The sequence below is a fragment of the Pipra filicauda genome, unplaced genomic scaffold (assembly GCF_003945595.2).
Source record: "Pipra filicauda isolate LSUMZ 115617 unplaced genomic scaffold, ASM394559v2 scaffold123_size2130275_pilon, whole genome shotgun sequence".
Taxonomy (NCBI): domain Eukaryota; kingdom Metazoa; phylum Chordata; class Aves; order Passeriformes; family Pipridae; genus Pipra; species Pipra filicauda.
In genome coordinates, this window is record NW_024103696.1 from 738,256 (window position 1) to 763,604 (window position 25,349).

The 25,349-nt window shown below is 36.4% G+C and overlaps 1 protein-coding gene across 2 annotated transcripts in view; it reads left to right on the plus strand.

Moving 5' to 3' along the window:
* The window catches only part of LMBRD1 (LMBR1 domain containing 1), a 73,289-nt gene that overhangs the window by 32,173 nt on the left and 15,767 nt on the right, over nt 1-25,349 (plus strand). For both annotated transcript variants that reach the window (XM_027713253.2, XM_039388965.1), the window contains exons 8-13: nt 9,555-9,680; nt 11,832-11,984; nt 17,854-17,918; nt 18,693-18,795; nt 19,921-20,025; nt 21,957-22,106. In XM_027713253.2, coding sequence (XP_027569054.1) covers nt 9,555-9,680; nt 11,832-11,984; nt 17,854-17,918; nt 18,693-18,795; nt 19,921-20,025; nt 21,957-22,106 — 702 coding nt within the window. The remainder of the gene's footprint in view (nt 1-9,554; nt 9,681-11,831; nt 11,985-17,853; nt 17,919-18,692; nt 18,796-19,920; nt 20,026-21,956; nt 22,107-25,349) is intronic.

Here is a 25,349-nt window from a genome sequence, read left to right on the forward strand (position 1 = left end):
AGGTGATTGATCACTGGCACAAGTTGCTTAGGGAGATTGTGAAGTCTCCCTCCTTGGAGATACTCAGGAGCTGTATATGCATAGTCCTGGGCAAGCAGCTCTAGGTGACCTTGGTGTTGGACCAGATGGCCTCTGGAGGTCTTTCCCAGCCTCAAGGGTTCTGCAGTCTTTCTGTGTGGACCTACAGGTTTTAGCAGTGGTACCAATGGGTGACACTTATCATGGTGTGAGGTGTCCTCTGTTTAAGCTTGGCTCTAGCTTATGAAAAGCTTGAGGAGACAGGGATTGACAGTAAGATTGGTTCTTTGTTAGAATAATTTATTTCAACAATACTGGTTTTACTGTTATAATCTTATTTAGTTCATGTTGGATAACTTTTTGTTCCATCGTAGCTGTTAATTTGTGGAAAAAAAGATTTATTAAAGGTTCTTACTATGATTTGTTCACCTCAGTACAGTGTTCAGAAAAGTGCAGTGGGCACTTTCAAAAACACTATGCAGTGATGTCTGAAGTTAGTTCTATGTTTCAATAACTGGTAGCTCTTCCAAGACTGTTGTGTGTCAGAAGATAGTAATAACTTCCAAATACTTTGATAGGTGGCAATTTTTAGAGGCTCATTGTGCTAGTGATGGGGAGATTGCCTGTTCAAGGTGGGGGAGCAAACATTGAAAACTGACTCTCAATCTAAGAAATACAAATTATTTTTTCCATAGTTTTGAAACTTTACAACTTAGTTGTACAAGAAGCAAACTTGCTTGCTTCTGTGAATAGATGTAAAAATATAAAAACTGCAGTTATGTTTCTTTTGGCTAACTTTGAGATGATTCTTATTAGCGTGACCTTCTAGAATATAATACTAGAACTCACACTTCATGTTGCATTTTCTTGCTGAATACGCTGAAGAATGATCTTTTCTTGATGTTAATTGACACTTTGGAAGACCAGGAAGAGACAAGAAAGATGCAACTGGGAAAGATGTGTATTCTAAATTTTTTTAACTTTCAAGGGGGAAATAATAAGATGAAGTCTACAAATGTTCACATGATATATTAATGTTACTGACAAGCATAAAGAGACGTAATTTTTCTCAAATATATGCAATGTTTAAATGAGTAACATTACTTAGACTGTTTTGTTTGGGTTTTTTTTTGGTATGTCTCAATTCTCGGCATAATACTGAATTGGTACTTGCTGTTTTGTTTTCAAGCTTTAATAACACAAAGTTTGCTGGTTTTTTTTGGTATTAAGTAATGTGTATTATTGAAGTACAGCACTTGATATTTAAAATTGTTTTGTAAGAAATGTGAACAAATGATCTTCGGGGGGCGGGGGGGGGCTCTGCAAATCTGTGACCTTGATGATTTATACTGACAGCTTTTTATGTCTGTGAACATGCAATAGCAACAAGAAAATGATAAATTAGGCCTGCAGTGCTGTACTGGTTTTGACCAGGGGAGAGTTTGTAACAGTTTTGCAGATGATGTAGTTTGTATCTATTCTTTCATTAATGTGTTTTGCATTGAAATGGTTCTGTATTGCCTTAGGTGTTAATACAATAGTTGTTGTCAGCTCCAGATTGCTATTTGAATTCAAGGCAGAATAACCTATTACTCATACAATGATAGGCAGATTGATTTTTGAATGATCTTGTGCATCTCATTTAGCATGACCTTGAAGGATGATTATAATTGGCTATGTAATTTCTCCAGACATTTAGTAAGCATTATTTGGTTTGGGGTTTTTTTTTATGGAATTATAAAGTGATCCTTATTTTCTTCTGTCTTGAAAGAGGAAATGTTGGAAAGCTTAGTTTGTCTACTCACAAATGTAATGACCTTTTCACACCTAATTTTTGTCCAGAGCATGATTTACTTTTCTGCAGTTGACTTAACAGCCAAAGAGCTTAAAAGCTTTTATAATCTGTCTCACCCCAGAAGCATTTGTTCATTAGTGGTGTTCTTTTAAGTAGACATCAAACAGCTATTCAGAAATTCATAAGTTAGTAGCATTCATTGTCATTACCATTTAGTCACTACAATATCAATTCTGAAATACAAAAGAAATGTAATTGTTTCATTATGTTCACTTCTCTATGAAGTAGTAAATAAGAGCAAACCAATTTGACTGTTGTTTTAACGGCCTTATTTCTATTACTCTCTTGGAGAACTGTAGATATTAAACTGGTGGATAGCTGATAGTTTTGTACTTTGAGATTTTAGAATTGCAGCTTGAAAGGAGATTAATCTTTGATTGTTAATGCTTTTCCAAGCCTAATGGAGCAATACAGACGGTGGCAGCTAGGCAAAAGTTATGGTTAGTATTACAACTGAAGCAGGGTTAACTTTTTTGCAGAAGTTTTGTCCAGCACGCATAAGTGCACTGTGTGTAGTAGAACAATTGTAGTGTAGAGGCATTGACAAATAAGTGAGACAGTCTCGCAGTGTGCATGTTAGAGAGAAAAGATTATTATGTAAAATGAAGGTGTGTAGTAAGAGACTGTAGGGATGAATAGTAGAGAAATGGATAAAGAAGTGCTTAATGCAAGGTTCATGTTGCATACAACATGATTGTGCAAGAAGTGCCGTACAGAACATACCTATTTTGTTTGCCACTCTGTTCATGATTCGAGATGTTCGAATCGATGGTTTGATGGCAATTCAAAAAATTGTCATCTCATAGCAGCTGAAGATTGAATGCTAAAACTTCACGTGAAATAATTGAGACTTTTCTAGATACGATATTGAGTGATTTTTCCAAGCTGTATGGCATGAGCTTTTAAAAATAAACCAATACGCAACTGTCCATGAGATGGTCTGCCATCTTCAGATGCATTCAGGAGACTTTCTCCTTAACTCCTCACAGGTTGAGGATATGTGAACTGCTGTCCCAATTTGCTATGCTTAATGATGTTCTGGAAATAAGATTCTTGGATTCCGATTGTTGTCTTTGATTGGCAGTATGAATAGATAGCCAGAGACGGAAACAGGTGGCTTTAATGTGAGAAAGCAGACGACAATTACTTGTGGAGTTGGATTACTTTTCAGGAGAACTGACCAGTCTAGCTGCACAGAGAAGGGACAGTTTCAAGAAAGGTGGAGTCCCAGTTCCTCTTACACAAGCTCAGTGTTGCCTGTATTGGTATGACACCCGACAGTGCACCTCACTTGAGAGTACTTAATTGGACTGACTTACCTGCTCTGTCAGAAGCAATGCTGATAACAGTGCATTGTATCCATATAAAAGCATTCAGTATAATCAGCTGAACTATGTCAATTGCAGTGAGGGATAAAAGGTATCATGTGACTTCCTTCATGGTTAACGTTATGCAAACAAGAAGCTAATTAGGCTACAAATATAGAAAAATCTCTTCTCTACCAAAACATTCTTTAAATAGAGTTTTTTTTTCTGGAACACTTGTATTGAAACGAATTAACTCATACTTGACTATTTCTTAAATACTGCATACACTAAACTAATTTAGCTGTTTTTAACTTGAATAGGTGCATTTTTATCACAGTCCAGTTGATAGAATTGAACATTTTGTCTTTCATGGTCACATTTTCAGGTGAAGTATTGAAACAAGCTGTTGTAAGAAAATAGGACATTGAATATTTGCATCTTTAAAATTGTGAACACTTTCTATGCCTTTTATACAGTGATAAAAGAATTCTCTTTTTTATTTGGCTTTTTCATGTGACTTCACTAGAGGGCAGTGCTGTGCAAGAAATGTTTGTCAATATTGATTTCTACACTTCTTGCCCAAGATTAGATATCCATCTTTTAAAACACCTCAGTGATAGCCACTTTAAAGCCACATGCATGACATATAGACCTCTAAAAAGAAATTGAATGGGAAGTCTTTCTGCTATGCTATGCAAGTACTTTTTGATAATTTATTGAAATCACAAGTTTAATTCTTAAATATATTTAACCAGAAAAGCTGTCTTCACTTACAGTTCCAGCTGTGTACCAAGCTGATCAGAAATAATTTAACTGTTCTGTTTGATCCCTAACAAGGAGAAAGTATCCTGTTAGAGCCACAAGTTAATCATTTGAACATATCTTATTAGCTGAACTTAGCAGATATAGAAAATGAAACATAATTAACTTAAAGTATAATGCCTGATGGTTTCAGGCTTTTTGCAGTAGGTGTTCAAAATTAACTTTAATTCATTTAACTCCTTTCTTAAGTAATCTGCTATATTAATTTCAGTGTGTTTTTGCTGTGTTCCTCATAACTGATTTCTGGGCTTATGGTGGATATGGTTGATGATTAGTTGTTCCCACCTTAATAATGTTTTTCTTTTAGGTGAAAGTCTTTCATAGCTCCTGCAATTTAGAAATCTTAAACTAGAGGTTATGGTTTCAAGTGAAAAAGCTTTCTGGATCTTTTAAGTACAAAAGGGTTAATCCCTGATGTAGTTGTTTGGTGCAACTTCAGTAACATATGATTCTACAACTTGTTGCAACTTCATTTGTGTTCTGCCTCCTCTTTATGAGTGACTATTAACATAGCAGGCAGCTAATAGGAAAGACTATTCCCTTCTCTGACCATGGGTTATGTGAGTTTGGCAAGTCTAAAATGTTGTAACTTGCTGAGTCTGCAAGAGACTAAGGATCAGAACAGCAGCTCTTCCTTCTTAATCTTAACTGTGGAATGACAGAATAGATGAATCTGCTGCAGATGGACAGGAAGGAAAGGTACATGGGAGAAGTGAAGACTTGGCAAATTGGAAGCAATATTCATGTAATTTCTCATAAGGTATTTTAATGCTCTGTCTGGAGTATATTTGGGTTCAGTGGTGTGTTCAGAGAACTGCTGGAGAGTGCTTCTGGCTGCTCTTCAGTGCCTTCTGAAAACTGCATAATGGTACTGAACTAGTTGTGTTCATGTGAGTTACTGGCTCCTGCTTTACAGATAGATTGCTGTCTTAAACCCAGCTACCACTTCTGTGAATAACAAATAAGTCAGAAGTCTCAAGAGTTTTGTTTAGAATGTTCTTTCGATAGGGTTGGTAAAGCAGGGGTTTCTGTTGCTGTGAGTAGTTCTGTTTTTTTCTCTGCTCCTTTAGAGTAGGCAGCCACCTACTTCAAGAAGTCTGTGAAGTATAAATATGGACTTTGTCCATCCAGAGATGTTAACTGTATTGCCCATGGGTAGAAACTCAAATTTGAGAACGAGACAGCTGCTTATGGATGATGGCTCTAACTTGTACTTACTGAGGAGCGAGCTCTTAGAATTTGGCATTCCAGCCCTTAAGCTATCTGATTGATAGGGGGTGATCTCTTACGTGGATCACTTGCAGTGATTCAAGAGAGGGGAATCTTCTCTGAAATAAGTTGGTTTAGCTATAAATTTAGATTATTCTACTGTAAAATGTGGTTTCAATGAAGCTGATCAGACATCCAGTAACAGCAGAAAGCAGCCTGAGGCTTGCAGCATCCAGCCTAAACAGTTAGTATTTAGTACTTTTTTTCATTTTAAAGAACCTATGTAGTGAAAAAAACCCAAACAAACATGTATACTGCAATTACCTGTACAGACATTTGCATGTCTGTTTTTACTCTTTGGTGCAGTGTTTCTTACCTAACTTAACACTTCTAGGCAAAGGATGTCTAAAAATAAGTTGGAAACTGTTGTTTCAGTAGTGCGTGTTAAGAATTAATTACATGTTTTATCTAAATTCATGTATATAAATTGCCTTAACTACTTTAAAGGCTCTTTTGGTCTGTTTTTATTCATATTCAAAACTTTGAATCCACAGGTTGTTTCAGGACTTAGCCCTCTCTTGGCTTTAGTGTTTATAGCTTTGGTTTTCCTGTGCTATCTTCAATACATTGCTTGCTTGTTAAATTGCAGATGCCCAAAATAATAGTCTATGAATAATTTAACACTTGTACTAACCCCAGGGGATTAAAACTTTGTCCGGGGCAGCCTTGAACTTCTGTATCAGCCTGAAGGGAAATGCAGCTCTGAAAATGAGCTAATATAGCTTCTGTTCAGACCTGTGACACATCACATGAGATGACTCATTTCTCTGTCCTTCATCCAATATATATATATTGTTGTCTTGAAGGACCAATGTATCTTTTTCCCACACTGATGATGGGAGGCTTACTTGCATAATCATCTCACTATTATCATGTTTTGTATTCAAGGAAGGAGCTTAGACTGCCTTTATCACTAGAGCAAGCTTGATGTTCAAGTATATAATTCACATCTGCAAAAACAGCAACACAATGCATCACTTTGAGAGCTGTATTTTGCTTGGTAGAAACTTAGAAGATTTAAAGCTCTGAATTTTAATTCTTAACTATTTCTGTTGAGTCTATACTTGATGTGTTTGTTAGTTGATGGTAACTGTTTGAAGAACAGGTGGAAACCTTTGCTGGGTGGTGAAATCTAATAGCTTCTAAGCTTAGGTTTGTAAAATTTTTTTAGGCCTCTTGTTATAGTAATCTCTTATGCATTTCTACATACTGAATGTTTTTGTCTGTGGCTGGAAATGTTTTGGGTTCCACAGAGGGACTTCAGTTAAATTGTAGCCTGCATTCTAGTTATGATATTGGATGGTGTTTATACTTTCCCCCAGATTCTAGAGTTATGCCACTCTCTGAGTGAGCTTTTCAGGTTCAATATAGGCCCAATACTAGTCACTCTTTAGAAATTACCTGGATGATGGCGTTGAGTAGACCTGTAGTTTAAGAATGATTTCCAACTCGGAGAATTAGATAAAACAGAATGAAAAGCCGCCATACAGACCTTGACAGGGAAGATTGGCCCAACAAGAATGACATCAGGTTTAGGAGATGTTAAGGCCTTCTCTTGGAATGGGTTAATTCTGAGCAGCTTGAGTCTAACAGCTGGGGGATGGCTTGGCTGAAAAGGACCTGGAAGTGACAGTAAGCTGAGCATGATCCAGCAGTGTTCCTTGCAGCAGAAAGACAATCAGTGTCTTGGGCTTGCATCAGGAAGAACATAACCATTATTTCATTGTACTTGATACTTCCAAAGCCACACATGGGAATACTGTCTTGTTTTGGTCCCCCAGTTGTTGAAAACTGTAGAGGCTCCTGGGGAGGCTTGTCCGAGTGATTACAGAGTTGCAGAGAGCAACTGATAAATAAAGGTTGAAGGACTTCTTTCTTTGGCCCAGAGAAGAGAATTGGGAGAGTGCTTTTTAGCTCATGTAGGTGGCAAAGAGCTAAACGCTTTCAAAGAAGATACTCTAAAGGGAGAACTGAAACACATTTATGAAGAGTTGTGAAGTCCATCATAAGCGAAGTTATTTTCCTTACTGAAAATACTCAGTCTTGTAAGTAGGCCTGCCTATGACTGACTTGCTGTGTTCAAACCAGAATCTCTACAATGTCTTGGAAAGCATGAAATTGTTTTCATCACTGGTCTGTGATAAGAGGTGTCTTTTCTATATAACACTTCTACAGAACAAAGCTTTAACATAAGAACTGAAATTGTCAGTTACCTTTTGTAGATTTAAAAAAGGGAGTTTAACTTTATTTGGAGGTCTGTAAACAGTGCTGCAAGCACCTTTTTTATCTGCGTTTTTCGGTTACAAATGAGACTATCAGCTGTGAAGTCCTGAAACACTGAGCAGATAGCTACTTTTTGCTCTAAGAGCCTATCGGACACCAAATTCTAATGCTGTATAGCTATGGAAAAAAGTCAAGTAGAGCAAGTTATCAAAGCTCCAGCTGAATGAGTTCTTTGCTGATATATACTGCAAGAAATGTTTGAAGGAAAATATTTTTCTCTTACATCCTTATTTAACTTTTTGAAGTGATTTATCAGTGACTGTTGTTTCCTTGGGTTTGCAGCTTGTTGAGACACATGCTGTCTGTTCAACTTAACTGACATTGTTCCAACAATTTACTGGTAATTGTTATTCCAGAAATAAGAAACCTAATTCCATAGTAAATCAGCAAGGCTGTCAGACTTGCTAAAGTTCTGTTTCATGCTTTTCTAACCTAATACTTAGAGGAATTTTTATTGAAATTCTGGAAAATTATTGCTTGCAGAGTCAAACTGAAGTTTGTGGGCTCTGTCAGATCTTAAATGGTTACCAATTTGAAGAGTTAATGTGGGTTTGAGCTACAGTAATAGTAAATAAGACCTCTTGATTAAATGGGCCTAGAAATGGGTGTTGGTAGTGGATTATATGACATTCAAAAATAAAACCAAAAAATGGACAGGGTCTTGCTTTGGGTGCCATGTGTGAAGACTTTATTATGCCTAAGTAGGTTTCTAAGCAGGTCAAATCATGCCTTGTGAAAACAAAGCTCATGTGATCTGACAGCATGTAAGGTGGCATTTTTAACACACCAGCATTTGTGTTAAATTTGTTCTCAGTATGAAATGTAAAGCTTGAAGGAGGGAGTGGTATTCCTGTGAAAATCTAGGAAGCTGCTCTTCACCATTTCTGGAGGTATTTAACAGACGAAGATATGACACTTTGGGACCTATTTTAGTGGTGGACCTGGCAGTGTTAGGTTAGACTCGATGATCTTAGAGGTCTTTTCCAACATGAACAATTCTGTTTTCAGAAGTTGACAAGTGTTCATGTATCAGGCACTCTAGTAAATTGCATATGTTAATTGTGATTGAGAGAGAAAAGAACCTTCCTGCTGAGGTCTTCCCCAAGAATAACCTATCATTCACTGTAAACAAATGACAGACTTATGGCTAATGTCTCTAAACTGCTTGGAGAAACTTCTGACCTTGGCCTTGATCTATAAGAATCATAGGGTAGCAGGGAGGAAATAGAGGTTTTTTTTCTTCTTTATCTTACCTCAAATATCTGTTTCTTCTTATGTTAGTGCAAATCTTACAGACCTTGCATGGGTGTACTGTTGATGTAGAAGCTGGCCAAACACTTGGAATGATTTAGAATTTATAATGAGGAGTAAATGCCAACAAAATTTATGAATGCGAATGGGTATCTAAACAGTCTTGGAATGTAACAGAGTTCAGGTGTTCACCTAGCTTCTGCTATCTTTTTACTTCCAAATTATTATTTTTTTTTTTTTTAGTAAATCATGTACTTTCTACCCAATTTTATTTTTTAAAGTAGGTTGAAGACTACTGGTAGTAGTGTTCTGCAAGGAAAGGGTGTATACTGTGCTTCTAAAACTATTTAAATTCAATATCTAGGAATTCCTGTATTGCACAAAGTTTTGATTTTGATCTGAAGTGGGAACGTTAACGTTTTGGGAAGCTATGTGATTTGACAAAACACAAGAACTAGTCTGGTAAATCTTCAGTATACCATGCTTATACAAAGTCTTAACACATGCTGTTTTCTAAGTAATCAGGAAACACTTAAGTACCATTGGAACAATGTGGGATACTGGAATTTGCGTAGTATATCTGTTATGTTTTGCTCAAAAAGAAGGGAAATAGTTGATTTTCTTAGAGCATGCAGAAGGGGTGAAAAAAACGCCAGTACTGATAGCTTATAGCTACGACACACAGCAGCCTTATCAGATGAAAATCTATGGCAGAACATTTGAATGTGTATGTTTCCTTTTCATTTTAGGCTTATGGTATGTCAGCTTTGCCTCTAAACTTGATTAAGGGAACTACCAGTGCAGCTTATGAACGTTTAGAGAACACTGAAGGTATTGAAGAAGTGGAGCAACATTTATTAAGGATTAAATCAAAGGTATGGTCTTCACTGTTCTCACTTTCTTAATGATTTTTTGCTTGCTTATTAGCTTATGGTTCATGCTGTAGAGAGTTTGTCTCGGAAAGACTAACAAGTAAGAAGTGAATAGCTTGCAGTTATTTATTTGGAAACAAATATGGTCACATGTAGTGGTGATTAGGTTCTCTGTCAGTAGTAGTTATTTTTGTCTAGCTAATAATAGTGTTAACAAGTAAAATTTCTCCAGTCCTGCTTAGATGGAAGAGATACTTTGTAGATAGTAACCTCACTTTGCTGCTAGAAATGGCATCCAATTTGTTGATACTTATTCAATGTAGTGTAGTTAGCACTGGATACTTGCCACATAGAGCTGTCATGAGCTAGATTCATCAAACTATGAATCATCTGTGTGAATAAATAACAGCCCCAGATATTCTTGCTTCTCAGTTAATGTACCTTCCTGTTATAAATAATTTCTTTATGAAATGCATGCATATGGAAATCTGTTCTAAATCCTAAACATCCCAACGTAAACCCCTGATGACTTTGCCGCTAATGGGAATTCTGTGCCTAATGTAAGCAAGACACTTTTAACAACCTCCAATGCAAGCCAAAGAAGGGTAGGATTTCTACTTTACGAACAAGATAAGGGAAATCTCCCACCCTTTTTTCAACCCATTTCAGATAATGGGTTGACCACTGTTTTCACAGCCTTGACTGGGAGGAAGGGATATTAAGATGCCTCACTTCCATCCTGGCAGTCCATCTGTGCTGTTGTTGTGCTCTGTGATAGTAGACCTCAGCAATGTTGAAACTGTTCCAACAGTCTTCCCTTGATACTTGTCTTACCTCTGTACACAGTGTGTGCACCTCCAGTGTTCTAGACACCTTGTTGAACAATGAAATCTAAAAAGTAGTCTCCCCCAGTTTAAATTACGACGTTTTGGTTTTGTACAGACTAGTACAACAACAAAGGCATCTGTTACTGAAATTAATATGAGAAAAATGAGAAACATATGACAAATGGATCATGACTTATTATAGAAGACCTTGTTGGACTACAAGAATTTGCATGCAATTGGTCTTGTTGATCAGTCTAGCTAACATAGGATTAAAAAGTAGAAAGTCGCTAAGTTATGTCTATATTTTAATATGGCCTTTAATCCATAAAACAAGTAAAATTAGTTTGCACTGTAGTCAGGATTCTGCCTCATTCTGTAATTGAAATCTTAATTGTTCAGTTACATTTGCATTAAGTTGTGAAGGAAGTGAGTGTTACTGAGAGTAGTATACACTAAAAACTAGAAGTATGTAAGTATGCTATTTAATCTAATGAAAAAATTTATTAAATAGTATGATCTTCTGCTACTAGTACATCTGACATCTTTATTTCCTTAGTCTTAAATAATTGAAGCTTGAACTTGCAGATTGGGAGCTTGACTGTTGTCAAAGTTTGTCACTGAGGTGCTATACAGGGTATGGTGAATGTGTTCCTGTTAAAAGTGCATTATGGTCTCCAACTGAAGTGTTCACATGCCTAGAATGTCATCCCAGTCTTGTAAACTTTTTGAGAAATTTATTTAAAATATTTTTTAACTTTATTGAGTGTGAAGTGTTACACTATCTGCAGGAAGGCTGTTTTAAAATAAGGGAAAAATTAATAAAGAATTTCAAAATTTTAAAATACAGTTTTAGTACATTTCCTACTATATAAGAATCTCTGTCTAAGTATCAGGTTGTAATATACTAGCATCAGTGTTACAAACAGTTTTGGTTTGGCTATCTAATACCTGTTTTGTTGCTTTTGCTTATTAACATGTAACTGAGATCTAAGGATTTGCTACTCAATTTACAAGAGTGCAGTGGTTCCCACTCAGTGTTTAAAGGCTCACAATTAAAGTACATTCTTAAACATAATTATCTAACAAACTGTCTGGTACACTCAGCTAATTCTTCATTGTGAAAAGTGGTTTCTACCACCTAATAGGAATTCTTCCGGTTGCAGCTTATGACTTTTTTGCACTTCATCCTCTTGATATGCATAGAAATTACATATGCATAAATTATATACTACAAATTCTTGAGAGTTATAAATAGTTAAACTAGGTATCAAGTTTGTTTTCTTGATTTGGTGACTCTTGATCTCTTGCACTGTTTTTTGGTAACTAGTGCAGAGATGGCCGCCCTCTGTCATCAAGGGATAGACGAACTCTAAAACAATTAGAAGAAAGATTAAGGACACTTCGAAGGAGAGAGAGGCATTTGGAATCTATTGAGAAAAGCTGGTGGACAAAGTTCTGTGAAGCTATCCGACCTTTAAAGGTAAAACTTTTTTCTCAGTTTTTGATACTTAATTTGAAATAACTTCCAGCTTTCTTCTTCCCATATAAATAATAGGTCAAGTTTATCAATTACCACCCTGAATATCAACAGCTTTTTTTTTATTTACTATTACACTACACAATGACAGCAAACACTGTTTGAGCTCTTGGAAAACCTTTTAATTTGTCTCAACTATGATTAAGATTGGAAATTAACAAATCCTAGCTTGTCTGCTATAGTGCTACTGCCATAGAAAATTGGAATATCTTATTTTTTCTATCAAATGTGAAAATGGGGAGAAGGAAGAATTCTATAGCTGTCAGGTTAATTTCAATTACATGTATCCATCAGAAGTCAGAGATGCTTTGAGAATATATGCATTTGGAATAAACGACTTGCCAAGGAATTACTTGATCAATAGTAAGCTAGCTACATAGAAATTTATGTGGTAATACTTAACCAGTGCAAATGAGACGGTTATTTGGGCAAAGCTTTTATCTTGATCTCCTTTTGATCTTAGGATTTTGACTTTTAGTAGATACTTGGTTTTAAAAAACTCGTACTTTTATGAACAGTATTGCTAGATAAAATATTTCTTGCCAACTAGATGTAGGAAGAAACTTTAGCAGTAGGCTGCTTTTGGGAAAATTGAGTAGAGGGGAGCAGGCTATAAGCAATTTCTTCTGTCACTGCTACTGTTAATGCTAAGTACCAATGGAAATGGGCTGAAATTGCAGTTGACCAAAAGCTTTCATTGTGAAATTCTCAAGAGTTATCTTGCTGTGATACAAGCATAGACTTAGCCATTTAATTGAAAGTGCAAATATCCTTAACTATTCACTTTAACAGTTTGGATGCTTCCTTTTGATTCAAAAAATATTCAGTATAGGTTATGTAGTTTCTATAACTTTTCATATTAAACTAAAATTTGACAAGTGTATTTGCCATATCTTTTTTTGTCTGTAAGATTTTAACTGTTCATTGTGTTCTTGTAGGATAGTGTACAATATCATTAGTTACAGCTTATCACCTACAGTAAAGATGGTATTCAAGTACCTCCTTGTTTTTGTGGTTTGAATGCTTTTTATTCTCCCAGTAACTGTGGCAGTCACTGTGAATTGTTGACTCCTGAATTGCAGACTAAAGGAGAGTTGCAGGTGGATAATTTTTCCTGACAGATTTTCACTTAGACTAGGGTTGTGCTATGAAGCATGTTAGCAAACTTGTTTACTTTGACTAGAGCTGTCCTGTGAAGGTGATTAATGTCTATCACTTAATTACATCTTAACTCTTGGAGAACTGTTTTACTGTTGCTTTAAGAGCATTTGGGATGTCTTGGCAAATATCTTATCAATCATTCAGTTAGTGACTTTAAAGAAAAGACAAAAATCTTTTCAGTATCCATAGGTAATAGTTCTGTTCAGTGGAGAAGTGCAGAAGTTATCTGGAGGCTTTGTTTACTGTTTTACAACACTTTCACCTTCAGTGCCACGTGTATATTACTGTTCAAGAATGTGGCTGCTTCTCAGGCTTCAAGAGAAATTCCATTTCTTGTGGAGCAAGAGAACCCTATTTCTGCTTTGTGTTTGGGATGGTCACGTTTATGGGAGTTGCAGACTCTTACTGGGACTGACAGAACAGAATAACATGTTCAGGAGATGTACTTAGTCATCAAGGTCTTTTACAGTCTTAACTTAGTGTCTCCACTCAGACTTCTGTAATCAGATTGTCTTTGCATAGTGTCCTCTAACGTTCTTGCTTTAGTTGTTTTATTAACGCTAAGTATCTATCTAAGTATATATGTGATTTGTTGTTAAACAAAGGCAAAACTTTTTCTTTGAAGAGTAAGCTTTATTTGACGGAGAGTAAACTAAGTTTTGAGAATGATTGATTGTTTTACACAAAGATGAAGTTAGTTTTTCAATTTAGTCAAAAGAAGCAGATCTGGAAGATCCCAAGGCAATGAGTATTGGCCAGCATGGGGTTGTCAAGTCACGTTGAATTAGTCTAATTTCTTTCTACAAAATGTACTGTTTCCTGCTTCTCTTTTCTTTACTGTGGTTTCTCATGCTTTTATTTGATACTCTCAGCAGCAGGAGAAATGTGGTATTGCTCTAGGGATAAGTATAAAAATTTTTTAGGAAAGCAGACTCCAGAGCACATAGCTATGTTTGTTCAGCGTGTGAACAACACTATAGGAAGTAAAACATGGAAGTCTACTCAACAATGGTAAATTGCGAGTATTGCATCATTATTTTCATGGGGTACATCACAACAGTTGTGAACAAACTGAAGAGATGCCTTAGTTGAGTAATATAAGTAAATCAAGTGCTCTGTTTTGAGATCTGTGTGAAGAGATCCGCACTCGCTCTTTCCAAGATTCCACTTCTCTCCTTTTGTCCTGACTCTGTGGCACAGAGGGGATGGGCAGTAGGGAGTTGCCATGAATCCATAATACTTCTACTCTGCTGCTGTGTCCTCTTCATGCTTTGTTTCTGTTCCAGTGGGTCTACTCCACGGGCTGTAGTTCCTATCAGAAGCACCTAGCATGTGGGATCTCTGTAGGCTGCAACTTCCTTCTTAACACTTTGGAATTATCCATAGTTGAAATAGCTTACCTTGACTGAGATTTGGGAGCAGCAATAGGAGGCAAAGAGTTCTCTGAATAACTCAAACAAGAGTGATGCAGGGTTAGAATGTTTAGAAGCTTGCAGAGGGAGTACCAGGGAAAATGATATAAACAGAGCATGAAAAATGTCATAAAAGACTTCTTAGTTTGTGGCTTATTTATGTGCAGTAGCAGTGGAAAAATACACTAATCAGTTGATAGTTCTAAATTATTTCTGATATTTCTAAGTTATTCCTCAATTATTTGACCTGACATATTAAACTGGAATGTGATTCAACTTTCCACTGTGACCTAGGAGAAGTGTGCTTCCATTTTTAATGTTGAGAAATGCCTATATTGACATTCTTGTCTTTTGCTTAGCCATGTCTTTTAATCCCATGGGTTCATATGTAAGACAGAGCTTTAAATAAACCAGTTCCTACTGTGTTCTGCTTTAGCTGTGTCATTACTTGTTTGAGCAGAGGCTTTCTATTAAGATACTCAAGGAGCTCGTTTCAGACAGCCGTGTAAGTCATACTAGTAAGTATTGCGTCAACTCATTATTTTTGCAATATTTGCAGTATTACATAAAAGCACAGTTAACTCTTTTGTTGGCAGTTAGCAGTATGCATATTAGCTTGCACAACAGATTGTAGATTAGAAGACCCAAGCAGACACTTAGAGGTGATCAGTGATGTAAGTGCAAGCAGCAGCTCTGAACGCTGTCCAATGACAGCGCAAATGATTGAGTACTAGTGGGTATGGGGCCTGGGGCCTGTAGCTGATGGATATCAAGAAATGGCCTGGCAATGGAGCGGTTCAAACTGCTTGTAGTGGAGGAGGTAACACAGCTTGATGTATGGTTGCATTGAGGTTCTGCTTTCAAAAGGACTAGGGAGTAGGAAAAAAGTTTGTCTTGCATTGGAAGTTAGACTTCTCTTAATATGCATTGAAAGTTCCTTTTTAAAAAAATAATGACCTTACTAAATTCCTCTGTGTGTTTGGCTGAAAGCCAGGCTTTTGTTTTCATGTCTTCTAGTACTAAAAGCTTTTCAGCATCAGTTGCTAAATAGTCCTGTTGTGAGAACAAGAGGTTTTGATTTATTGCTGTCCTCTTCTCTGAAGTTGAACATGTAATCATGTTCTCAAGAGCTTGAACTCCTTCTCATTTATACTGTGACACAAAGCAAAATTATTTTGCAAATTTTCATGGTGAAGTGTATCTAGAATATTTGAAGATACTCTAGTTGGTTTAAAGCTAGTAAATAGCAGTGCCATATTGTCGCGATAAGATTGTCTATTTGTCTTTTGCTATAGGTGACAAGTAAAAGGCAACACTGAGTATATAGCTCCTGCTGTAGTGTTCTTTATAGCCCATCTTAGGCTTTATGTGGTGGGCAAGGATAAGGCAATACTTACTCTTTCCCTTAACCAGAACAAAATGATACTCAACTGACATGGTCAGTTGAGTATGTTAGTCTGAGTGTTGGTTAATATCCTGGGAATGAGGTGTCATTTTGTTGTAGTCAGTTAAGTATGAGGAAAATCTAGACAAGAACACAGGGATCTCTTCTGTGAAAGGCCTAAGTCAGCTGATGCTTTGAAGTTATGTAAGTATAGATTGATGTAAACTGTAAATAATTTATGGTTCAGTAGTCTTAATAGTACTGTGGACATACAGGATGAACTAAAGTAGAATGAAGTTGTTTTTTTGTTTTTGTTTTGTTTTTTTAGTATTAGCCTCTCAATCTTGTATTTAATGGGACTGCAGTAGAGGGTAAAATGGGGAAAGGAGTGATTTTTTTTTTTTTTTTTTTTTTGGCAGTGATTTATCTAAGTGTTAGACATCACTTCAAAAGACAAGCATATTCCAGAGGGGATATGGATACCAGTTTAGTAGCCATAGCTGGCAGAAGGTAATGAAGTAAAGCAAGATTAAGACTCTTGGCCTCAGTTGGTTTAAACATCTATTCCCTGTACAGCTAATACCTAGTGAGAGTTTGCTGTGCAGAAGTAAAATCTTAGTACACTTAATTATGTGGAAATGCACAAGTTAATGCTTACCTTGGTATTAGTTTCTAAATCTATACCTAATAAGGCCTACATAGTTGGAGTTGCTTTATAAGTGATGTTCTAATATTGTTTGAAGTTTATCTTCAGAATTAAATGAACAATAATAGCATTGTAACTCTCAGTATCTTTAATGAGCAGCTGTAATAAAGTTCTTAACCTCTTCATGATGGCTGTGTGTCAAGTTTTAGGGCTAATAAAATAATTTAAATGGTGAAACTCTTCGTGTGGAAGACCATGCACTGTGTTCCTGCATATACAGTTTGGAAATATGTCTGTCTAGGTCTCAGGTCTAGCTATCTGAAAACATGATTGTTTTAGGAAGTTCAGCATGCTTACTTGATCATATTCCGTGACTTGGGTTTCTAGGAACTGTAACTGAACGGGTTTACTGTCTAGGCTCACTTCTGTGTGCCATCCCCTAACCTCCCCAAAGAAAAGATTCTGAGGGAGAAAACCTGTCAAAGTGGAGAATGGTTTCCTGAACTAGCTTGTAGCCCAGGAAAAACAATAGGAGGTACTCTGGTTGAGGACAGCTTAGAGAATGAATCCCTGGCTCAAGTGCTATATTTGGTAGGCATAATAAAACCACTCTCCTTTTGTTTTTAATCAAGACCTGCCATTTGGGCTTGGTTACTTGAGTTTTATGAAAAATCAGCTCCCAGTGATTTGGTCACTGTGTTTTGGAGTAGCACTACAGAAGGGAGCTTTTACTTGGGAAAGGTGAGATGTTCCTTGTAAGGTGTGCACAGGTTGCCTCATCTTGGAAGGTGAACACACAGGTGTAGTGGTCAAGGCACCAATCTCTAATTACCTTAAATAAGGCTATATGCATGTATATAGTTAAGGTTTTCCATGGTAATATAGTAAGTACAGGTTGTGCATTCTGCTAAATGCTGCATTCATTTGATGTAATGTGTCATCTCTTTTCTTAATGACACTTTTGACTTGAGGGGTAGACTTGTGTATTGCACTGGAGAATGTGATGTACTTGACATAAACTGTGTTTAACATAGTAAAAGTTTTGTTCGCACTTCTCTCATTTTTTTACCAAACAGTTACTGTTTCAAATGTGTTTAAGCTCTGAAGTGTCCAAGCTCATTCGTCCCTTACTGAAACCTAGACAACTCTTCACTTCTTGCATCAATTGAAAGTACTTTCAGTTACATTGCTTTTAATTTTTACCTCTAGATTGTGTGGGGAGTATTCTTCATCATTGTGGCACTGCTCTTCACTGTCTCTCTGTTCTTGTCAAAGTAAGTACATTTCAGCATTTTCCTTAACCACTTAAACTACCTAGTTTCTGCTCTAACATCAAAATTGGGGTGGTTTGCTTGAAGAGGTGGTTTGCTTTCTACCTTACATTTCTGTCACTAGAGCTGCATTTCTCATTATAATAGTATATAGTGAAACTCAGCAAAATATGCTAAAACAGATTGAAGGAAGAACATGGGTCAGCTTGACTTGACTGTATGTTGCTGAAAACTGTTTTGATTCAGCAGAGAAATTGAGCATATATGTTAAGAAAGTTTAATTCAGACTACAAAAATATTATGATTGCTTGAATGAATCTTGATGCACATAGGTACTTCTTGGCTGGGTAACAGGTGCTTAAATTCTTGCAGTAAGTGACATATTTTAATCTATTATGATATCCATTTCATAGTAATTGTTAGATGGCATTGAAAACTATATGGCCAGCTGCAGATCTGGTGGATTTCAACAAAGAGTGACACTAACCAGAGGTCCCAAATGTTGGCACGTTTAATTTTTCAAACTGGGCAAATATGACCCAAACTAGGGAAAAGCTAAAATGCTGAGGAGATGCAGAAATCAATGTAACTTTCATGGAACAAGTGCAATGATTGTGGCAAAGCAAAGTGTGTATCTATATAGATATTAGAAAGTTATCAGTCTCTGGGCTTAGTTTGGCTTTTTTTTTTTTTTTTTTGAGTTGCCCTTTTAGATTAAAGTGAAGACGAAGGTCTGGGAGAACTGTTGTACTTACCCAACTTTTCTGATTATTGCAGTTTGGACAAAGCTCTGCATTCGGCTGGTTTCGACTCAGGATTTATAATTTTAGGAACTAATCTGACCAATCCATTGAATATGTTGTTACCAGTTCTTCAAAGAGTAAGTAAAAAATTGGTGATATATATATATGTAAGGATGCTCCTCTGTTTTCTGGTAAACTGTCAAAAGGCAAACTTCTTCCCAAGTAATTAAAACAACATTGTCTACATGTGTGTTCAGTAAAAGCAAGGCAAATTCCTTACTAGCTTTTAGTTTTAAGTTACTGATATGAAAATCTTTTTGGGTGGAAGCTAGTTAGGGGAAGGAAGGTGGTGCTTGAAACTTAACTTCGATGTGATGAGAACACAGTGGCAATGGAGAATGACTGCATTTGTGTTTACTATGCACAGAATAAAAGCAACTTTTTCCCATGCTCTATCTACATTCTAGTTGTTGGTGTACTGGATAGTTCAGCCCTCTTCAGTGAAGTAAATGCACTTTTCCACTTTTTAATATATTTGTTGCACATTGAAAGATATATTCCTCTATGAAGTTATGTATGTTAGAGTAAGGCATTAGTTTTTGAAACAAACCCAACACTGTTAACTTCCATAGAGTTGAAAGGCAACAAGTCCATGTACAAATTTAGTTTTTCATGGGTAAACTAAGAAAAAGAAAAGCCTTAATATAAGCTAGTGCTTTATTCTCCCCTAGTTGAGTTATTTCCTTGTTCTTGGTACAGTGGGCCAGCACAATGCATTCTTCCCCAGGGTTTTTAAATTGTGGAACACCTAAGCTTGCAACTTACTGTGCAAAGTAGTGTTCAGCAGCAGTATTCTCAAGCTGTTATTAATGTAAATATAAAAATCAAATTTTGTATGCAAATATGATCAGAAAAATGTCACAAATAGAATGCCTATGTAGTCCTAAAATGATTGTTGTCACTGTGGACTTTCCATTCTGAGACTTTCTATTTAAAAGAATTAAGTATTTCTTGGCCTAAAAATGTATAATGCTTCAAAATTAGCGCAAGTTTTAAATTAAGAAAAATGCTCAGTTGGCAAGTTAATTGTCTAAGCTCTATTAGCACCCAGCTATGCTAGCTATATTTGGAGCCAGCTATGTAAAACTTTTAAATAGGACTCTTGCTACCACAGACGCTATAAGTAGAAACTACTTATTTAGATATAAGTGGGAGAAGAGCTTGTTTCCTTGTCTTTTTAACTGCTTGTGTTTTTGTTCTAGGTTTTTCCACTTGATTATATTCTTATTACAACTATTGTTATGTACTTTATCTTCACTTCAATGGCAGGGATTCGAAATATGGGTATATGGTTCTTCTGGATAAGGGTAAATATGACTTAAGAGTTTAGTTTCTAATATGCAGATATTTAACAAATATGTGCTATTGAATATATTTATGTAGTGCATCATAAATACGGGATGTTGCTGATGTCTGTATGTGTAGTGAGTGGAAGCAGTGCACTGCTTTTGGAAGCTGTTTCATTTTGCTTAGTTATCAGACCAAAACTGATGTTTCAGTTTGAGCAGTAGTCATCTGAGTCTTTTTCAAGTATTTAATCAGTGTCACTTTGGCTTCTGACTTTTCTAAGTTAAAGCCATATGATTCTGATGTACTGGAAGTATTAAGTCAATTTTATGGTCAAAATCTGAAATGTGCATGCAGTCAGAAGGGCTTGATTTGCCATCGATGTTGTTACGCTCTAGATTTTAAGCCATAAGCTGCCCAGAGTGGTTACATTTTATTTAAGACTTTTTAAAAGCCTTTTGGTTTGTTATAACCTCAAATTTTTATCCAGAGAGAGTCACATGCTCTTCTCTAAGAGAAATTCTTTTAAATTAGTGAGAAAAATAAGATATTTTGACAAAAGAGTTTACAGGAATAAAATACAATCAAGAAGAAATATTTCACTAAAACATCCAGCCAAAAACCCATTCCACAGGAAAAATAAAAACCAGCACAAACAATCAATATACTAGCTTTAGTACAACACAATTCATTGGTTTTAAGTTACCCACAAGAGAAGGAAAAGAGTAAAATAGAATAAAGAAGAAAATAGATTAAAAGAGTGAAGAAAGAAGAAAGAGAGGAGAGAGAGGAAAGGAAAAATGGTTACCAACAAGATTCAATGATTCACATGGTGCAGGCAGCAGGAGAAAAGAGAGAGGGAGCTCAGATGGAGTCTCATGTATTTCTATGGTTCAGTTTTCCCTCCCAGGCAGGATATCCAGTCAGTGCCTTCAGGCCAGAGTGAGCTGTGCTGTAGCAGTCACAGGCTGCAGGGGTGTGCTGTGGGTGGGCTACCAGGCAGGTCTGCCTTGACTGACAGCTCGGCTACAAAGCCTTCAGCTCTGCCATGAGCTCTCAGGGACCCAGCCCTCTTAGCTGCAGGCTATGTGCTCTGAGCAAGCCTTATGTGATATGGCAGCCTTACCATGTACCTGCAGGTCTAGGGCCAGCCCTTCCCCACACACACTCACAGTGAGTTGGTTTTGACCCGTATCAATAATTCAGTGAGGTTTGGATCCAGTATCTCACAGATATGACAAGCAAGTTTAGCTTCATAAGAAGTAAAAGAGTACAGTGGTAATATGGCATATCTAAATATTAAGCAAATAATATATTTGAAAAAAAAGTATTTGAAAAAGCAGATTTGTGTCCCATAGTGTGACAATCATGCCTGTGATACTTTGTTAAATATTTCCATGCTTATGTGCCTACTCTCCTTTTAAAATCTACAGAATAACAATGAGGGATTGTATTGTTCCCTGCAATGTTAAATGAATAAGAAGCCACCATATGGTAGGCAAGTTTCCTCAGAGCTTGGGAATGCTCTCTCATAACTCCTTCCTCTGTTTCTAGATCTGATTGGGGCTGTAGTGATAGATGACACCCCACCTTGACCGAAGGGCATAATATTGTTTGACAAACCAAGGCACAGTTTGTTATAAGTATACACAGTTTGTGATAGGCAACATCATTTTAATCTTCCTACTAGCTACTGGTGTGTAGATATTTTGGGCCATTACTTAATTTTTAACCAGTACTTAATTTGTTTAAACAGCTGTGCTCTGAAATTTAGGTAAATACCCCTGAAAACCTGCTTTGAGTCACTGGAGTTAAGTTGCCAGAGGATCATTTTAGCAACCTCCCACTTCTGGCAGTAGAATTAAAACTATTATTGTAATTAGAGAGGTTTTTAAATGTCTTCAGGAAAAAAAATAATTTTGTTGTGTTAATATTTGTTTTCTGGTTTCAGCTTTATAAAATCAGACGAGGAAAAACTCGACCTCAAGCACTCTTATTTCTCTGTATGATACTTCTGTTGATAGTTCTTCATACAAGTTACATGATTTACAGTCTTGCTCCACAATATGTAATGTATGGAAGCCAGAAATACCTGGTGCAGGTGAGATGTAATTTTTTTTTATTTTATGTTTAAATTTTCTGCATCCAAAAATGTATTGTTTACAGAAACTCTTAAAGTCAGGCGTATTCTCAGATTTCGAAGAGAATTTTGTAGCCAGTTTTTTTTTAAATACTAGTAGGTCTGTTGGTAATACACAAGCCAGAAACCAATTGTACTACATATTACACAGCTTAATTTCTAGGTTATCTTCAGATAGTGTGAAACTCCTGAGTTTTGCTTTACTCTTTCTGATAAGACAGTTGCCAGCTTCCACTAGATTTTGTACTGGTATGCTAAGTGACTGCAGTGAGGATTATTTTTAATGTGTAAGGCTATGTAGAGAATAAAATCAATGTTATTCACAGATGATAGTTTTTATGTGCATATTTGTGAGGAATGACAAAGATAACTTATTACGGTAGAAATTCATCAGATTGGAGCAAAGTATATGCTGATTAATCACACTTAAGACTGTCCAACTTGATGAAACTCCATGCAGTTCTTGCTCTCTAAAATCTACAGAATTAACCAGTTAAAATTTAGTCTCTGCTTTTGTTATTGCACTTTTGTGTACTTCAAGATTTTGGTTTAAGTCTTTCATCTTCTGTACCTGAAGACTTGAATTATTGTATTTCATCTTAGTTTGAGTGACAGGCTGCATATTTATGGGGAAATTCAGTGTTACATATCATAAGAATCTTGAGAGGTTTCATGGACATCTGTCTATTGAGGTCTGATATCCTACAGGTGTAGACTTTGTTAGATCTGGTCTTCAACTGACCAGGTTGTGAACTGGTTGCTTATTCAGGCACAATGAAGTCAGGATCTCCTGGTGTGCTGTTTGGTGTTTGAGTTTCACAGACAAAATAGTTGAGCCAGAGTAGTTAAAAGAAGGGATTTAAATGAGATTGAAGTAACTGTATGCTGCTTTGAGCATTTGGAATACTTCAGTTAGTTTTCCAGGAGGATGTACCTCTGGGGGAGCACACTACTTTAAAAATTAAAAAAAACCAAACAAAACACACACTGACCTCCTTTAGCTGCGACTATTTAGTAAATTCTGTGATTTATCACTATCAATTCTTTCGGTTTACATGGTGGATACAGAATATTTGGTACAAAAGGATTACAAGGAGAAATTGAAATTGGAGTAGTGTTAAACATGCTAGAGATGAGGAATCTGATCAACTTAAATGTGTTGAGTTGATGTGGTAGAATTGTCACTGTAGGAAATGGAGGATTCAATAAATGCTACTTTCCTACTGTCTTTACATCTCAATTGTCTGGTAAGGGGCAATTGGTCATCCTCATGTCAATCCAAGCACAGTAATACAATCACTGTAGGGGATTTGAGTGTTTGGTATTTAAGAAGTGTAATGCATTTTATTAGATTTTATGCTAGATATAACTAATACAAAATAAACATGCGTAGGCATCTATAAAGTGGCTCAACTTGTCAGAATTAGAGTAGTAGCAGCAAAAAACTAATCTGAAAGTAAATTTAGGAAAGCATTTTGCTTATATGGTGAGTTTACATAGAACTCCTGGCATGATTATGTACTATGTATGTAACTTAGAACATCATATATATAGCTGTATCGGTATCAGCTATGAGCTAAAGTGCCTGCAAAAGGCAGTTCAGTTTTTTATACTGTAGAATGATTGTATATCTCCAATTACAGTGCAGAGCCATTGTGGGTGTAAGGGTAGGACAGAAAATTTCATTAAAGGTCCTACCAAACCGGTCTTTAGGCCTTGCAATGACCCAAGAAAGGAATCTTTCATGATAAAGCTGGCAGATAACATGGAACATTGAAGAGAAAAACAAATAATAAAAACTATAGCGAGCAGTTTGTTTTACTTTATGAATAAAATAAAATGTGCTTATATTGAGGGAGGCAGAAAGATTGACACTAAACACACACTTGCATGTTACCTGTTTATGACAAGTAGTATCCAAACATAAATATATAGTTTGTAACCAAGAAGGATCAAGAGAATAGAGCACAGCAGTAGGAAGGCTATTGTGTCATTCTTACAGCTATTGACATACAATCCTGGTCAGCAATGCAAGAAGGATTAGCTGAAATGGTTGAGTAGAGCTATAACTTTCCATTTAAAGGATTAAAATTGTTGTGGGCAAGATAGCCATTCTGGGCCTTCAGCTTCTTATGTTTCATTTCAAAGAGCTGTGCTTAAAGTACATATTACAACTTGAGTAGAAACTGCTTTTATTGTTAAAATAATGCAAGGCATAAAGAATATGCTGGTAAACTACATCTGGACTTCCCTGGCATACCAAATTATCTACTCGTTACGTCTTCAGACAACATCCTCTCAAAGAGTCTTTCAGAATGTACCAGACACATTTTCTGTCTGACTACCCTGACAACTGCATGTCAGATTTTTATATTTAGAAACAAGGAGAGATGGTGTCTGGGAATGAAGAGGAGCAACAGACTTTTCTGTGGATGTTAGCAATGAAGAGGTTCTTAACAGTTATAAATTGATGATTATGGATGTAGGAGTATCCAGGAACATATGCAGAAGCAGGGCAAGTGACCTATACATGGCAGGCTTCCTGATGATGAACTGTATACACCAGTTCACTTGGACAGTCTGGGTTTTCATTGTGCTCACACACCACTGTCAAGTTCATCATTTAAAGTAACACCACTGGTAACCAGCACTGTGTAAAAAAACAAGCAAAAAATGAGGATTATTCCAAGTCAGCTTAGTGGATAGGTGGGCTGATAAACATGTATATTACAATCTGGTGGCTCACAGAAAGACAGTGTGTAAGAGTACTTCTCCCTTTGCTTTGCTCTACAGTAATTCCCAGTCTGTTAACCTGTTAAACTAATTTGTAACCGAAATCTATAGTAATGCATTAGACAGGTTGAATTCCTGTTTAAATTTTGAACTGTTTCCTTTGGAGACTTTTACTCTTGACAAGAACTTTTAATTTGGAAGTGCTGGTGGCTTTTCCTTTTAACTGAGTATGTATAGAAAAGTGGAGCTCTTATGAACCAATTAACATTAGCGAGACCTGGGCTGCTAGCTTTATTAATATTTTGACCACCAGTGTGTTCAAAGCATGTGACCCCAGTTCATCAAAAGTGTTTTCAACTATGCTGTCTGTAGGAAACTTTTGAAAGTTTCCTTTGGATATAGTGGTCTTACCAACTGAGTCCCTGTGTAGAGCTTTGGTCAACTTTCATAGCTCTTCAAACACCCAGGATA